Raw genomic sequence first — 18,503 nt, 5'->3', positions numbered from 1 at the left:
ATTTTAACTTCGAGATGTGGTAATGTTTTTAAATCTATTTCCACGAAACCTATTTTTTCTCGGTTCGTTCTTTTGAAAGATATGTTGAACCCAGCGAATGGAAATATTTATGATTTGAAGAATGAATGAATGGTAATGAATGTATTTTGATTGTATTTTAAAATTAATAGTATCATCTGTGAAGTACACTTAGGATTGTAAATGAGCTGACGCTTATAGACAAAGCAGCATCATCGACGTCACAGCATATACTACACACACTCATACACATGATATAGAAACATTTTTTATGACTTCACCTAAAGTAGGTATTTGCTGTAATTCAAATAAGGTTCCAGGATTATATTAATTTTTTTTTATTTTTTTTTTTGTACAGTTATTTTACTGTATTCCAGAATAACACTGTCAGTTCCAAATTTAAATAATTTTTGAACTGATAGTGCTATTTACTGCGCACGCAGTTAACCAACGTAATACGTAAAGTGGTTATTAGCTATATTTTTACCTAATCGAATAACACAACATAGTAAGCCAAAAAACGTAGACGTTTGTGGTACAGTTGGCACATATCCAAAGTGTTTATACACACTTTATATTTGCGAAACATCTGATGACGTAAAATTGTTGTACTTTTTACTGAGAATACATACAATTATGTAGATACATATTGGAGTGAATACTAAAGCACCGTTCTAAAATTAAATTCCTACAACTTATTTCTATATTTGTAACATTTAAGTGTGTATTTCATATTTCAGCACAATTGTTATGCTAAGGAGCAATATAATTTTTTTTTATTAGAATTACAACAGAACTTATTTTCATTTAATTCTCTATTGTTCATACCATATACATACTTGTGCTAAATTATCAAAATTGTAAATTCAGAACTAAATTTATGGACTGATACATCAGAGTCGACCCCAGAAATGTAGTTTTCCTGTTGTATTATCGAGTCTTCGCAAATTTTCATAAATATACCTGTTTGAATTTGTATATGCGCATACGCATCGTTTCTTGTGTACTGCGAGATGGGTCACTCGGTCACCTTCATGTATGCCATAGTATGTCAACTTGACGACCTTGTTTGCTATTTATGTAATAAAAATATTGTATCTGTCATGATAAAATGTTAAAATTAATTATCACCTTTTAAATTAATTTTATTAATGTAAGTTCATTAATACAACTAGGATCAAAAAGTTCGTTTTTTTTTGTTGGTTTCGTAACGAGATTTCTAATAGAAGGAGAATGTTAGTTTTTTTGTTTTGGATATGTTATGCGATTACATCGCAAGTCCTGAATCGATTTCGATAATTCCTTCTGAATCGATGGGTCGTACGACCACAACAGTCTTATATTAAACATAACTTTCTCGCCTTCTCATGTATTATACTAGTAAGGATTAGATATTTGATCAGACGATTAAAACCATGTATATCATCATCATCTCAGTCATTATCCTGAACATAGGCCTCTCACATATTCATAAAAGAAAGGTTCTTGGTGGAGACGTCGTACGACCGAACGCAGTGTAGGAGGACGACCCCCTAGGTCACCACCTGGTTACCTCAAATTCATTACAGGGATGAAGCAGAAGATTCTAGACCGTTCTTTACGACAGTCATGGGGAAGGCCTAACCATGAATATAATAATAGTTATTTTCTGTATGAGATAAACATGATCGATGTTTGGAAACATGATTTGTATGAACTAATCGGGGGTATTGGTTACGGTTAACGGTTATTAATGGCAAATAAATAGGAATGAGGGTGACGGTTGCGACGAGATGATTGCTGCTTTGCTCAGTTTGACCGCTATATTTGTCTTACCATTATGGAAATCCCAGTAGTTTTACTTTTTTACTTGCTTTTTGCCCGCTACTTCATACGCATGAATTTGAAAGGTAACAAAACCAATGAAATATACTACTTCTGAATAGCGTATTAATATAGCGTAATAAAACATGTACTATTTTTTAAGTTAGACCTTCAGGAATGCAAAGATGAAAGCTGCATCCAATCTGGTGCAGTTTTTACCTCATGCCAAAACAAACATACAGACAGACAAACACGCATGCATTCCGGAAATTATTGTTTTGGCTTCTATTGTTTTTATTAAGTCTGATATATTTTTTTCTTAAATATTGTCATTTACGTCATCGTGAATTTTATATTATGTTTTCATCTAGTTTACGTAGTCATACGGTATCTACTTTCAAAATCCACGCGTGCGAAGTTACGGGTCGAAACTAGTATATACCATTAGGTGATACCGTTAGATATATTACAGAATTTTAAAATAATAAATGTTTATTGTTTTTACAATGATTATAAAAATATCTCGCATATAAATTAAAAAAAAATTAATACATTAATCCAGGTCGTTCCGGATTGGTAGCCCGACGTACAGCGCCTGTTCAACCGACAGCTCGTTCGCGGAGCAGGCGTTGGCGGACACTAGTGCGCTGCTCGAGAGGGACCCCAGTGGTGAGCACCTACCCTCCAGGCTGTACAAAATGGCCGGAGAATATTGGAAGTAAGTTTTATAGTTTTTATTTATTTTTTCTAAAACTGTGGTTGGGTTAACATTCCGTTAACCGGGGGGAGATATATCGATCACCGATACCCCCCTAGAAACCGTATGGTTACTTTTTGAAATACTCGCCACTATGGTAAATTGGCCTGACTTCATTGGAAAATGAAGTCGATCAGTTTACCAATGGAGATTGGTGTGGTGGGGCACCACTGAAGAATGAACTCAGGTGTATGTCAGTGTATATTATTAACATAGGTGAACAAGCCATTTCATGTTCAGCCATTGAAATAAAAAAAAACTTCGGCCTGCCAGTGAGGAAATTATTAGATAGATATTAACTAGTAGGAATTAGTAATTCCATACTGACCTGGCTTTATTTTCACCTATCATTTTTCAGTGGTACTTCGCCAGCGTAAATCTATATCGCAGGGTTTGTCTACTGCCCACTTTGGGAATAAATTATTTTTTAACGCCCCCATTTTTTGACCTACTAAATCACTATTACTTCAAATTCAACATATCCCCCCCTCCCCTCCAAGCCTCTACACAACGCCCCCATTTTTTTCTGGGGCTCTTGTCGCCCCCCTTTAGGCCTGCAGCTGCTATACCGTAAGCGGTATGTGGATTGACCATCTCATAACTCGTAAAAAGAAGATACGTTCCTCATAATGATATTTGGTCACTGTAGTTTATGAACACTTGGAACTTCAGTGTTAATGGCACGTGCGCGTTGCAGAGCCTGAAATTCTCTGCTTCAAAATACCAACCTAATTGAAACTTTACATTCTGTTTTTTTTTTTTTTTTAAAAGTTCCTTAAATTAAAATGCTTAGTCTATTATAACTTACTCTGATGATTATGAAATTAATAAAGCTCAGACTAACACAAATGTACAAGATTGTAGGGTGGAATATGGCAATGAAATTACAGGGTAAAGAGGTATAACACCTTAATTCTCAGGAATTTATTTTATTTAATACCTAGACAGAAAACTAATAACATGCGAGATATTATAATACAGCTCTCAAGCAAAATATATGTATGCACATTAAGGACGGTCATAAAATCTGCTTTTAAAGAAAATGGTGATAAAGATTTTTTGTCATTAAATAAATTTAAAGTTTTGTTTCGCAAAAAAAACCGACTTTAATCGTGGCAGAACTATTTTGATTTAAAAAATAAACTATTTAACCGATTTTGATAAAATTTCTATGGCATCAATCTATATTTCTTTACAAAAAAAAAAATCCAAATAGTTTAAAAAATAACTAAAACTAAAAACCTCTGAGACAGAAAACATAAAAAAGTACAATGAGTTGAGTACTTACTTCTTTTTTGAAGTTGGTTGCAAATCAACAACAAAGGTTATCTATCTGTACATAATTATTTCGTGGTTTGGCGCCAAATTGTCCGTTAATCTTATTTTCTTAAATGAAGGTAAATTAAAAAAAGTGTCAAATTATACAGATCTTACAATTGCTACTTAAACTTACAATTACGGACTTATTAGTGAAATAACATTATTTTTAATTTGATTTGTGATTGTTTAAGTGTTTTATTATGTTTGTTACTGTTTATTTATAAATACAAATATGGCGAAAGTTGTAACTTGTGTGGACGTAGAAACGACTGAAAATGTATTGACATTGAGGTATGTTGAAAGTTAAAATATCTGTCCTAGTGCATTAATTTTAATTTTTATTATCTAGTTAGACTTTTATCTGTTATTTTGTATACATAGATTTCAAAAGTAATAAAATTAATCAAATAGACCGCTTTTAAATGGCATATTAAGATAAAATATATGTAACAGATTTTATGTTACACCTTCAGGAATACAATAATGAAAGTCATAACCAATTTGATACAGTAGTTTATTCGTGATGTGGAAACAAACATACAGAAAGACAGACAACCTTTCTAAAAATTATTGTTTTATAAATGTAAAACATTTCTAAAACAATAATTCCCTCAGTTGCTCTTATTAAGACAAGTATTAATTTTTTTTAAATAGCTCCCTTGTCAGACATCGTGTACTTACAATTTTAAGATATTAGTAAGCAGTTAAATAGGGTGCAATTTATTATAAAATATTGTATTGTATAAGTAAATTATATTATATACAAGTTTACGAGTCATAGGGATGACATATAAACTGTCCGTAAAAAAAGTATCTAAATAACAGTGAATGTTGTTTCAAAATGTTTTTTTTTTATACAACATAGAATGGCAAACAAGCTGACGGTCCACCTGATGGAAAGTGGTAACCGTCGCCTATAGACATGAGCAGTACCATGGACATAACAGAGTATAGTGTTTCGCCCATGATACCCCCCATGCGTTGCCATTCCTGAGGACTCAGGTGTTATTCCTCTGTACCCAGTAAATTCAGTGTGGTATGGTTTAGGAGAAGTTAGATGTAACAATAAGATCATCACGATAGTACCATTATGTGGTAAGCAGAGAGTACCACGTGCCAAAAACCGTCTGTTCTCATATACGACTCTTGTTTTATTCAATTCCAAAACTCGTTTCAATCAAAAAGCTTGCTCCGAAAGATTCTTGATATCTGCTTGGGATACGATTTATTCAATAGATAGATAAGAATATATGTCTATATAATCTGTGATTGGAATGCTAATATTTATGGTGACGATTACCATTTTCAACCGACTTCAAAAAGAAGGAGGTTTTAATTCGAATCTAAATTTAAATCTATTTTAATCTAAAATTTAAATTTCTAAAAGAATTTAAAAATGTATCGTTGATTCTCATATTCAGTATCTCAGTTGAAATACTAAAAATACTAAAAAGCACGAGACAGGGACCAGGGCAGTGGCAATAATGTAATGCGCTATATTTATACGAACGTTTGCATGCAAATGTCATACTGAAGCGCGAACTCGTGCGTCCAGTGCAACTGTTTCCATATGCATTTTACTGCGACAGTTTTTGTACTGCACTATTTTAAAGAATAGTTTATTAGGTATATCAAGTTCATTGTGCAAGTATTGTTATTTTGCATAACATCTATTGCAGTTTCTTATATATTAATATATTTATTTCACTTACAACTTTAAGATTATTTTAATTATTGTTCTGTTGAACATAAACTAACATACATAAAGACGTATGGAGTTATAGACCCCCAATAAACAACTAGTGTCTTTTTTACTTTCAAATTATGAATTTGGCTTGATAGGGAGAAACCAAATATTTTTAGCAGTTAAAATATGTATCATATTTTTTTGATTAAAGGTTTAATGTTATAATTTAAGAGTTGATTTCACAAAAAAACTCGGGCTTCAGTAATAGCGTAACCAGATATTTTAATTTACAAACTAAAAACTGTGTCAATTTTGATAAAATTCATATGGGACCAATCTGAAATTTTATCCTTTAAGTAGAAAAAATAATTTTCCAAATCTGTTTTTAAAGTTACGAAGTAAAAGACTAAAAAACATAAAACAGAAATGAGGACCTCTTTTTTTGAAGTAAGTTGAAAATTTCACACCTCGAACGTGTTTAAAAGCAATCGTGTTAATGCCTAAGCTATTTATCCTTTTCGAGGTACAATAGTTTCGGCCTTATAGTGACTCATTAATTATATATAGATGTAGCTACATTTAGTTCACACGCCTGAAATTTCCTTGTCAATGTTAGTACGTGGTAAGGTGTGTAGTGCGATGCCGAGTGTTTGTGTTCTGCTCCGAATAAGCGGGCAGTCATGTATGAAGAGCAGAGATATACTTACTCCTATACTGTGAGGTACTTGATATTATATCATTAATAAAACCATTTGTTATTAGGTAATGTTAATTATATATATTTAATTACCGTTTACACAATCATATAACCAATAATGTTTATTTATAAGTTTCCCAGTAATATGTCTAATATTTGTATTCGAAGCTAAGCATCTAATTTGTCGATCAATATGCACTGTTCAATATTGGCCTCATCAGTAGATTGTCATAATGGTATTGAGCCACCTGCATCCATTTAGTTAGTCTCCATAATTGGAACTGCCGTGCGATCCCGGCATAGAATGGGCCACCTATTCTTGGCCCAAGGGTGCGACTAAGGGAACTTAATGGTCAAAGGATGTGCACTGTTTTCAAAATTTAACAAAGCCTAATGCTGTTGATAACTCACCTGCAAAGCGTGGCAACTACTGGCAAAACTCCTCTTATGAGGAAGGTCTATGTTCAGGAATAAGCAGTTAACGGCTGATATAATATATATTTCCTTATAGTCAAGGATAACAAAAATGTTATATTAATAAATAAATGACTATGGTGCGAGTTGTTGAAATAATATAATATTACATGTTTTAACAATACCAGTTATATATCTTAATACCAATTCAGACATTTTAGATAGAAACAATTGAGGGTTAACACCTTATCAAATACTTTACACGTTCACAGTTTTTTCGACGTGTAAGTCGATAGAAACCAAGCAAAATATACCTTATATGTTAATGTAAAAACTACCGCTTTAACTAACGTGTAATTTGGAACCATTAGAGACCCTTAATCTCGAAACTACAAAATATATCTCTTATAGTCCTATCCTAGACATTTAAAAAGATCTGAACAAATGTTTTTAGTAATATTTTAGCATTAAATTTTTAGACACATATATATGTGCTACAAAGATTGAACAGTATATGTTTTTTTTGTTTAATTAACAGTTTATTTATTATGAATGGAACGCTAGCGCTTCTGCCTTGAGAGGGAATTGATGGCGTTGACAGAAACGACACAGTTATTTTTTGAATAATGTGGCATATATATATATATATATATATATATATATATATATATATATATATATATATATATATATTGTTTATGGTTCCAATAAATACAAATACAAATTGGCCCAACCGGGAATTGAATCTAGGACCTCACTTACACAAAACAATACTAGGTGTGTCTCGTTTTAGCTTATGACAATATTATATAAAGAACAAATATTTTAGCATTAAATTTTTAAAAGACAAGTAACATTCCTTTCTTTTCACAAAGATTGAACAGTAAATGTTGCGTTAGTTTGGCCTTTTGGAGATGATGGATGAAAGAAGAGTTACAAAAAAGATTTTTACATTGAGGCAAAATTATTTTTTGTAGTTATTAGAGTTGATGGTAAAATGTAAAAGTTGTTTGAATTATTAAATAAATAAATATATATATATGTCTTGTTTACGTTGTTTTAAAGTATCCTAAAAACCAACTCAGTATAAATATGAGTGATATTATATGTAACCCTGTGAACAGTTTTAATATTTCATATAAAAAGATATATGTCACATGTGTCTATAGCCCTTTCGTATTTCTTTGATATGGCAATATAAGAGGTGTTCCAAGGGCATCATATTGTGTTCTGTGATATTTACATTCCGCCAGATGATAGCTTGTTGGCCACTTCAAGTCATATAAAAGAGTTTTGATACATGTCTGCAACAGCAATTAAATTGTTTTATATATTATTTTTGCAGCAAATACCCCAAAACTGATTACACGTATTCGCCGCTGTCAAAAGACCGCGTGGAGCTCGCGCCCGGTCAAGTGGCCGTCCCGAACATGTCGCGGCGGTCGCTGTCGCAGTTCCGGATACAGGGGCCGAATACGTCCGTGGACGAGATGGACCGACTGACTGGCACCGCTATCTGGAGATCGAGCACGGTCAGGAAACGGTATACGGTGAGTGTTCTTAAGTGACAATGTAATCTAAGCCTAGACAAGGCTCTCTAGATAAGTGGCAAACAAATCTACTGATAGATTCGTTATCACAAAAATAAGAAAGAACGAGATGCCTAACGTTGATGTGTCGTTTTGTTTTATGCATCCGGTAGCGATAGCATATCTATCGATGAATTTATGTACCCCTTGAGCGGTAGACATGCACCGTCTAGACATGCATCGTCTCTGCAGATGTCTGAAATTAAGAACAAACTATGCAAATATATTAGGTTGAAATATTTTTTTCTTTGTAACAGATCCATCCAGCAGGTTTTGAATTATCTCTCAGCTATTTGAATCAAGTGTTTTCCAGTTACACCATGGATGGATTACTTTATACGTTATGTCTGATCTTAGGCGCCATCTACCAATTTTGTAAGCTATCTTTTGGCATGTGCTATCCACCACGTTTAGTGACACCTGGTTAAATATATTTAGTTTTTTTTTCTATACCACGAAGATGGTAAACAATCATACAGTTTGTTTGATGGTAAACGGTCACTGTAGCATATGGAGGCCTGCAGCACTAGGGGTGCCACGTGGTTGTTGCCGACTCTGAAGAAATCTTAATACATCCTTTTTGAAGAATCTTATACTGTGTTTCCAGGGGAAACCTCAGTGGGCAGCTCATTCCACAGTCTGAGCGTTTTTGTGAAAAAAAAAAACTCCTCTGTATGTGTAACAAAGTAAATTTAAAGTTGATAATTTCTGTTTTCAGTCGGTGGACAGTTCGGACGACGAAAGTGCCTTTTACCGCGGCAACGGCGGCTACCCCCCGGCGGAGCAGCGGTGGCTGATCACACGGTTCCTCCTCGCGGTCATCACTACCATCACCACCACTGTGAGCAGTACGTACAGGAAGATCGTTGGTCCTTCGCACCGGTACCCGTACACAGACAGGCGGCCGGCTAAAGGTAATTAAATTGTTCTCATGTTGCTTTGTGTAAATGCAAAGTGCGTTGTGGATTTGCCATTAAATCTTCATTGGAAGGGTTGAAATATGGCAATAATTGTTCACATGACAAAATAATGTTACATTCTATTTTTTATTTTATACTAGAATGTTACCTGTGGCTTCGTCCATGTAACTGGGATATGTTTACTGGCCAGGATAAAAAGTACCCTATATCGTTTTCCATTCTATATAATACATTAAATTTGGTAAAGTTAACCGTGATTGGTTATGGTTTTAAGACGGTAAAAGGCAACAAACAAATTCACTTTCATATTTATAAAATATTATAATTATATGGATATAAAAATTTTGTCCTAAAAATATCTCTGTAATAGCTATGTTGATTATAAAGAGATACACTATTTCAAAACATTATTTTTTTTGTTCCAGCTGGCTTCGTGTCACAAGCGGCCTCTGTAGCGGCAGCGCCGTTCTATTGGATTTACACTATGATAAAATCAATGGTGACCACCACTGTGACCACCGTTACTGAAACTGTAAGTAATAAAACACTGGTGTTTTATTATATTTTTTTAAAGAATTGACGAGTTTAATACACGTGCTTACAAATCGGTCGGTTTTCTCTATTGATTTAGTACTGATTTGCAGGACAGATATATTTAATCTATATTAGGTTTTAATTTCTCATAAGCCCGTTACATTTTTTTTTTATTTGGGCGAAGAAAAAGGAATCTGATGTAATATATTGTGATAATATATTTTTTATATTTACTTTATGTAATAAAACTTAATTTAAGTTTAATTGATTGCATCACCAATTAACCTCGAGGTTATTATAATACAATATAAAATTTTACTGTAATATGCAACTTTATTGACATACTGAGCTGATTATTGTGATAATTATAATTATTAAAACGCTACTGTAACTGCGTATTTTTTAATCGGAAGTATTAAATATATTAATAGTCACAAAATACAACTGTCAATTTATTCTGTATATGGCAACACCCAGTGGATTATAAATCAGCATAACAACTCATTAAAATTCCTCTTCTGAGTCGCCTTCGAAAGCTACTTTAATCTCTCTGTTCAAACTTCTATAATATAGGATCTTGTTTCATATTTTCCCACTCTGAATAAGACTGATATAGAGTGGTAACTTCAGAGTCGCCAGACTGGATATTATTTTCGCAATTTTGGGTAAAAAATTCTAATATCACACTTTAAATGTGAAGAAATCGTATTAATTTGGAAAAAAAAATTGAATTTGTGTAAAAATTAAAAAATCACATCTGTCAACTCTCGGTAATTTTATTCATATTTCATTGCCGTAAGAAATCTCAATCCTCGGCAGTAACAGATTCACCAGTAAGCCGTAACAGCCACAGTCTATTAACAGGCGCTGATATTTTGCATAAAGTCATTTTACACTTAATCTTTAATACATTCATTCAATCACTTTGCAATACCTACTTACCGAAATATACATAAATGCATATAAATAGGTACCAGGCAGTATGGTCTAAATGACCTTAACCTCCACTTCATGAAATAATTAATTTTTTATAATTATGTTTTCAGATAACCCCAAATCATGTCAGCCAGAGCGAAAAGTACACTTCACACAGCTCCCATGTGAAAACTGTGGTCAAACAACGAAGGTGGCCCTGGTTCCTACTTCTGCTGTTACCTCTCCTTGCATATGGCTGTAAGTAAAAATATTGTTTTGTCTATTCTTATAAAATTATTCGAAATTTACTTATGTTTATTCATAGATATTAGACCAAAATTTGAAAATAGAAGAGTGGCCAGTATTAATATTGTATTTCATCGATAAATCATAGTGCTCGTGTGTTTTATTTCATTTGCGGTTTTAGTTATAGAAGCAATTTATTTAGTCTAAGACACCTGATAATAGACTGATATCGTTAAATTAAATTATTACGCAAGAAACAAAAAATATATGTTTATTTAACAACTTAGTTATCAAAAGACAATGCAAGAGAGACTTGTATATTTTATTATATTCGTAGTGTTTATTTATTTCTATAGGCAACAATTATCATAACTGCAGTTTGTTTCAATAGAACTTAATGATGAATTTCTTTGTCGATATTTTGTATTTATTGCATTGTAGAATTAGGTTTTATTATAAAAAAATTGTATTTAATGATTCCTACGATACAAGTCTAGGGCTTAGTGCAGATATCGCTGTTAAAGTGTGTTGCCTTATTCAAGTATATAAAATGAATATATAAATTAAATGTAAACTACGTTTTGTTAAAATTATCATAAACAAAAAAAAACTGAAAAATGACATTAATAACAAATTGAAAAATTCATTCAATTTATCGATTTGTTTAAACTACTATTGGAAATGAAATTTTGTTTTTTAAAAAATATAACCATAATTTAAATAAGTTATGGTACTAATATTGATTAATGGTTGCGTCAACTATTTTTTTGCTTAAATTTTTATTAAATTCTATTGAAATAGACGATATTATGTAGCTTGTATTCCAATATTGGTAATATAAAAAACTTTATATGTATATATATGTCTTATATATATTAGTAATATAAGAAAACATGTAATATTAATAATTTATTTCAGCCCACTATACATATGAAAATTGGGATCACATGGTTATGCCAAATTTAACAGATTTCCAATTAGATTTGTCAGAGTTCTCACCGTTGAGACTGACCAATTTCACGCTGCCGAATATAACGAACCTGAGCGTTTTTCCAAATCTAACATTGCCGGATATAAATATAACTCTGCCAGACATAAGGGATAATTTGCCAGAGATGTCGAAAACGTATAAAGAGTACAAAGATATTGTCCAGAACAGAATGGCGGATGCGTCTGATTATGCCAAAATTGTGATGGACAGTTGCTACGAGGAAATGCGACGGTTTTGGCGCGGCGTTATAGGATGATCAATAATATATATCGTTTTATATATTAGTACAATAGATTATATGTTTGCATTTAGAAAAAATAATGAAATTTCCTTTACCGTAAGATTTCAAATGATAATGTTTAAAAAGATTATTTATATAATTGAATTAATTTATTTTTGAGAGATTATTCTCATGCAATATACAATAAAGGGTGCATTAGTACACATCGAAATAAAAAAAAAAGTATTGTTTATGTAAACTATTTGATATTCACAGAGGTTTTAATATTTATTTTCAAATATTTAATTTTATTTATAATTTATTTTAAGCGAGCAGTGTGAATTGAATGATATATTTTTATTTTATTTTAATATTTTTTTAATATTTTCTAAATGCGAGCATATTTATAAAGTCTCTCACGAAATTTGCGGTTAAGCATTAAATCAGTTTATTCGATATAAACATAAAGTTTAAACAGGTTGTACATTTTTACTCATTATTAAATTAATTACAATTTTTTTGCATTAGCTAATGCATTAAGCAATACTCAAATAGCAAAATTGCTTTACAAATCGTCACTTGTTTGTGAGAGCTTTAATAAATACTCTCTTATGTACTTAAATTTATACGCATTTTGTTTACAAATAATAATATTCCTTTTAACAAGAGATTTATTATATTTAGTTCTGTTATCCATAAGGACGGAACGTTCGATCTAGTGATTTTAAATACATTTATATTTGATAATAATTTTCTTTCATATGTGTAAAGATTGTTGCAGAATATACTCTAGTATAGAACCGTCCTTATGTATAAATAGTTTATAAAATTAGATACCTCGCACTTCGATCAATAATAATTAGATTCTCAGTTAACCGCGTCTTAAAAACGTCTACTTAAAATACAAATATGCAAGTGCTGTTTTGCATATTTTGTTCCTTGTTTAACATTACTATCAAAATATGTTTGTCCTTATTATCTATGTGATTAAATTGGTGCCGTTGAATCTAAGTATTATTGATCAATGGGGCACCATTTATTATAAATATAATAAATCAGTCGCAATTAATATATAAAGCGTATATAATTATTTTTATGAATTTTATATTAAATGTCTAATCAGTCCTTGATTACAGAATGGCATACCTTTTTTTTTTTTTTTTTTTTTAAGTATAATTAAGAAAGATTGTTTAATTATTTAATTAATATTGTACTGTATATCTGTTATGAATAATTTTATGATATAATTTATTATGACATTCATCATCACATCATTCCTATTCAGATTTTTATTTTAATTACCTATTATGTATATAATAAACAGAATTAGAAAATATTGTCCTTTGCCTTCTATAGTATCATTCAAATCTTGACAAATCGTAAAAAAATATAAATACATCCATAAATATGAACTACGATTTATACTGGAACGAGACTCGGTATATAGGGAATAAAATATATGACTGTGCTCATAAAATAATCTGTAATTAATTTAAAATGTGTTTAAAATACAGTAAATCAAAATTTCCATCAAAGTACCAAAGTACAGTGTTCGTTGCTTATAACATATAGTTATCTGAATAATGTAAAAATCATACACGTACCTGACATGTATGAAACTCAAAGTTGTTAGGTTAGCTCCACATTCTGTATTAAAGGTCAGAGGCCAGAAGGAAACGTCGAATGATGCTTTCATCTCCCGTATTACATTTGTAGGTTGATACCTACGACGACGAGTTAAGCAATTAAAAAATGTAAATACTTGTTTATGATTTATTAACGATACTTTATCGTTTAACAGTGATATATTTTCTTTTACAAATCATGCAGTGAATTTAAACTTTTATTTAATTGCTTTTACGAATTGTTATTATTAACGACTTATGTACAGATCATGTACAGTGTAAGGATGACAATATTTTCTAATGTTGTGTTTTGACTATGCTTTAATTCAAGCTGTTATCCACTCGGTGGATTTCTCCTCAACAATGTACCTTAAAAACGTGGTAAACGTGCCATTTTATGTTCAAATAATTATATTTAATTGATTTTTTTTTTAATTCGATATAAATTTTACAATTGTGTTCAAAATATTTTGAAAGTAACCACTAGTCATATTCTTTTTCATTTTTAATTAAAAATATTGTTTCAAAGTCTGCGTTCGATTCTAATCATGTTTCTAATTTCGACTTTAATTGTACGCTTGGGTAATATAATGGTTCGGGTTATTTTAATTTATTAAGTAAATATAAGTTTAAAAGGGGTCACTCATAATTTACGTCACACGTTAAAATGTGGAGGGGGTTGACGAAGTGTGATTGTGGGTTGAAATGTAGGACAATTTCGTGACGACTCATTTTGAAATCTAATTTATCTAAGTATTGAAACACGAAATTTAAACTAGCAACAAAAAACTTTAAAATATTTTCAACTATATCTGTATGAGCATAATGTTTAAATTGTTTTGTTGGTGAGTTTACATTGGCTCTACTAGTGTTAAGCACTTACCGCCTAAGAGCCCTTTGAAAATGCTGTAACAAATATGTGACGTCGCACTAGGAAAGAAGAGTCTCACAAATCTGAGCAACTACGACGAGGACCGGGGATGGTCAAAAATTTTGAAATTCATGTGACGTGGCTTATGAATGGCCCAAAAATAAGAAAAAATAAGTTAGGTATTAAAAATTTGTATTTGTCACAAACCAAAAATGTGTTAACCCATACTTTGTTTTGAAACTTTCGGTATTATGAAAACTAATTTATTTTATGTATGGGTTTAGGAGTAACTGTAGTGTTTAAGTCAATTTTGTAATAACAACGGGCCCAACGATTCGATGTCGATAACGATGTACCTAATTTATGTTTTCAATATATTAATTTATAATATTCATGTGCAATTAACAATGAAAATCGTACAAATGTATGCATCCAGACTAATTTAAGATTTTTATTCAATTTAGGGCTTTTACAAACTAACGACACTTTGCTAATCGAAGACGAACCAACTCCGCAAACTGTCGCTCGTCTGTAAGAGCTCTAAAGCTTAATATTTATTTTTGTCATCAATGCTGATATTTTGATTTCATTATATTTTTCTACTATGCAACACATGTCTTTCTCTCGCATCCGTTCCCACATAATTCTTCCCTGTAACCAAATTATTACAATTATATCTCGGGGAAGGATAGAGGTTCAAACATCACCTATAAGAAAGTGGACGTACTGTGGCACGCTACACTTTTAGGTGAGTGGATATTAGTTTTTTTCATTGTCATATCACTCTGTCCTTCCCTGTTATTTGTTGTTAATTATCGTATGTGATTTTTTTTTTTATTTTAAATATTAAAAGCATTGTGTGGGAAGGACAGAGAAGTAAAGAACTTATATAATATAAGTAATTTTATTTCCAGGCTACAACTACTCGGACTACATTCTACCTCAAGAGAAACCAGTAATAGACACTTACAAGTCGCCTCAAATAGTACAGGATGTGGATCTGTCGAAGCGAATGGCGGCGCTCGAGGACTGGGCAGTCAACGTTGATTCTAAGCTGAAGCTGTTCGATCACAAACTGTCTAAATTTGATAATTTAGAAGCCCAAATAGAACAGTACTCTTTAAAACATTTGCAACGAAACTTTATTAACATCTTCAACTTGCATGACAACAGTGAGTCAATCAGAGCAAAATTAAAAGAGTATTTTGATAAGCATTATATTACTAAGGAGCAAATGCAAGTGATGAGCCAAGAAATCCACGAGAGGTTGATCAACTCGTGGAAGCCGGAAATGGACGAGGATAAGATTCGTGGTATGATACAGGAGTACTTGGCTGTGTTCGAGCGCCGCCAGATGGAGCTGATAGTTGAGAAGATAAAAGAATATGTAAAGGAGGTGCATACACACACAGTGCACCACGTGGAAACGGGATTGGACGTGGAAGCCGTGAAGAAAATTGTCGCTGGAATGCTCGATGTGTACGATGCGGATAAAACCGGTTTGGTTGATTACGCTTTGGAGTCTGCAGGTAATTGTAATTTAACCTATTTGTCATCTATAGCCAGGTTTCTAGGTAAAAAGAATCAAATGTCAAAGAGGTAGGCCTTTATTTATACTCTTATATATTTATTTATTTTTTTTATTTTTATGTATTTATTTATTTTTTAAAACATAGCCCTATTCAATCAATATATAATCAAATTACATCTATGTTAAGCCATGAATAGTTTCCACATTTCACCTTTTTATATAGTCCTTTATGGTCATAAAGAACTATGTCTATATAGGTTCTCTATGTAGGATAGTGTATACTCTTATGATTATATATTATAAAATATATCTATCTATACTAATATCATAAAGAAGAAAGATTTGTTTGTTTGTAATGGATTAATTCAAAAACTGCATTATCAACATGTAATACAGACAATATATTATTTTCAAAAGATCTATCTACTTGTATGAATCCAGATAGTGTACTTAGGTTAAGTTTTTTTTTTAAGTTATTCATAAATGTGTTGATATTATATAGTTGTTATTATATAATATAATGAAAAGTAACAACAACCAAAAATTTGTGCCTTACATACAGTCTTAGAGAAAAGACAAAAGATAGATTTACGAAAATATAGAATGAAAAATCAATTTACATTCAGTTCTTAAGGGCTCATTACACATAATGGAACCGTAATAACGCTAAAATACGTTATAAATACATAGCAAAATCGAAAAACAATCGCACGATAGATTGCCCCTGATCTTTTATAAAACTTTTTACTGACATTAATGCGTGTTAATACAGGGTGTATAACTTATACTTACTTATACTTGCACATTGATTTACATAGAACTATAATTTGGATTATATCTAAATATTTGATAGTGTGTAAAGCCCCTAAGCATAACATTTAATATTCGAACACCAACAGGGGGTCAAGTGATATCGACGAAGTGCACGGAGCTATACCAGATCAAAACGAAGCAGTACTCGATCCTGGGGCTGCCGGTGTGGTGGGTGTACACGTCGCCGCGGTACGCGCTCACGCCGGGCGCGATGCCCGCAGAGTGCTGGGCTTTCCAGGGCTTCCCAGGATACTTAGGTAATCAATAATAAAAATAAACATCTCAAGACAAATAACACAGCGCCATCAAGCAGAGTTCGTACTGTGGATACTAAACAATCGATAGATATACTTAAATATTGTTTAATAATTATATATTAAGTTACAGTTTATTATTCTTGGCAATGCTATTTGTTCTTATTTATTTACATCCATCTCTTCTTGCATTCTTCATCTTTTATTCTTATCTGTGTCCATATTACTGTTGCTTGCTTACTGTTGACGTAATGTCTGCAAGTCAAAAATCTCTAAAGGTTTAAAGGCGATCCCCGTGTTAACATAAGATTTCATTGTCATCTCCAGTTGTTCGCACGTACGCAGTGATCGAAGTGACGGGCTTTTCATTGGAACATATGTCTCGCTTGCTGGCCGTCGACGGGAAGATCGAGTCGGCGCCCAAAAACTTCTCCGTATATGTAAGTCAACTTCACATATCATACCACGCTAATGAACAAAACGGGGATTTTTATAAGTTTACATAATAAAATCTCAAACAATTTACTGTTTTTATATATGTATTCGCTTAAATTTTAGTTATGACTGTACCGTTTACGATCGTTATTTATTTTGTACTATCGCTATATACCTAAATAATACTGAAATATAAATTAATCTAACGATATGCCATTTATGAAAAACTATCAAACCATTTAGGCTTTTTAGGTATTACTATGAGAAATATACTTCCGAAAACATCATGCCATTTTTGATAAGGTAAAAGTTGCAAAATCACTCGTCTATGTAATAAAAAATTTTATTATTACTCGAAAGACACTAGTATTTAAATTAATAAAAAATATTACTTCTTTAAAACTGCAATACAATGTATATAACTTTAAATCAATGGTCCTAAGAACGGCATTGAGATAAATACCATTTTAGTTAATAAATACCAAGTTAGTCAACGGATACACTATTTACTTTAATTATTTTTTTTATACCTATCACGGGTAAGTTTTTTCTTTAAAATTTTTAATCTGTGAAAATATACATATTGTTTAAAAATGTACTGCTAAAAGTTTATATTATTAGAATAATATTGATTTCAACACTTTTATAAATAGTATTTGGCTTCAACTATTTTTTAATGTAAGCTTTATTGTTGAAAAAAAAAAAACACCAAATAATATTGCTTTAATATTTCCTTGCTTCTCATAGATCAATTTGTACAATGTTGTAATTTTTATAGTTCATATGTATTTTCTGTAGATTTAGTATATTATTATTTAGATTTTTGCCTGCTATTACGCGCGTGTATATTTCAAAAGTAGGCA

General features: G+C 31.6%; 1 protein-coding gene across 2 annotated transcripts in view; it reads left to right on the top strand.

Annotated features, from left to right (window-relative positions):
• LOC113510654 (klaroid protein-like) overlaps positions 1–18,503 on the top strand; it is a 39,521-nt gene that overhangs the window by 16,864 nt on the left and 4,154 nt on the right. For both annotated transcript variants that reach the window (XM_052903590.1, XM_052903591.1), the window contains 8 exons: positions 2,384–2,539; positions 8,042–8,246; positions 9,004–9,199; positions 9,631–9,737; positions 10,786–10,912; positions 15,522–16,136; positions 17,038–17,208; positions 17,533–17,645. In XM_052903590.1, the coding sequence (XP_052759550.1) occupies positions 2,384–2,539; positions 8,042–8,246; positions 9,004–9,199; positions 9,631–9,737; positions 10,786–10,912; positions 15,522–16,136; positions 17,038–17,208; positions 17,533–17,645 (1,690 nt within the window). The remainder of the gene's footprint in view (positions 1–2,383; positions 2,540–8,041; positions 8,247–9,003; positions 9,200–9,630; positions 9,738–10,785; positions 10,913–15,521; positions 16,137–17,037; positions 17,209–17,532; positions 17,646–18,503) is intronic.

This window comes from Galleria mellonella, unplaced genomic scaffold (assembly GCF_026898425.1).
Source record: "Galleria mellonella isolate WM207_F2 unplaced genomic scaffold, CSIRO_AGI_GalMel_v1 utg139, whole genome shotgun sequence".
Classification (NCBI taxonomy): domain Eukaryota; kingdom Metazoa; phylum Arthropoda; class Insecta; order Lepidoptera; family Pyralidae; genus Galleria; species Galleria mellonella.
This window is presented reverse-complemented; position numbering and strand designations above follow the sequence as displayed.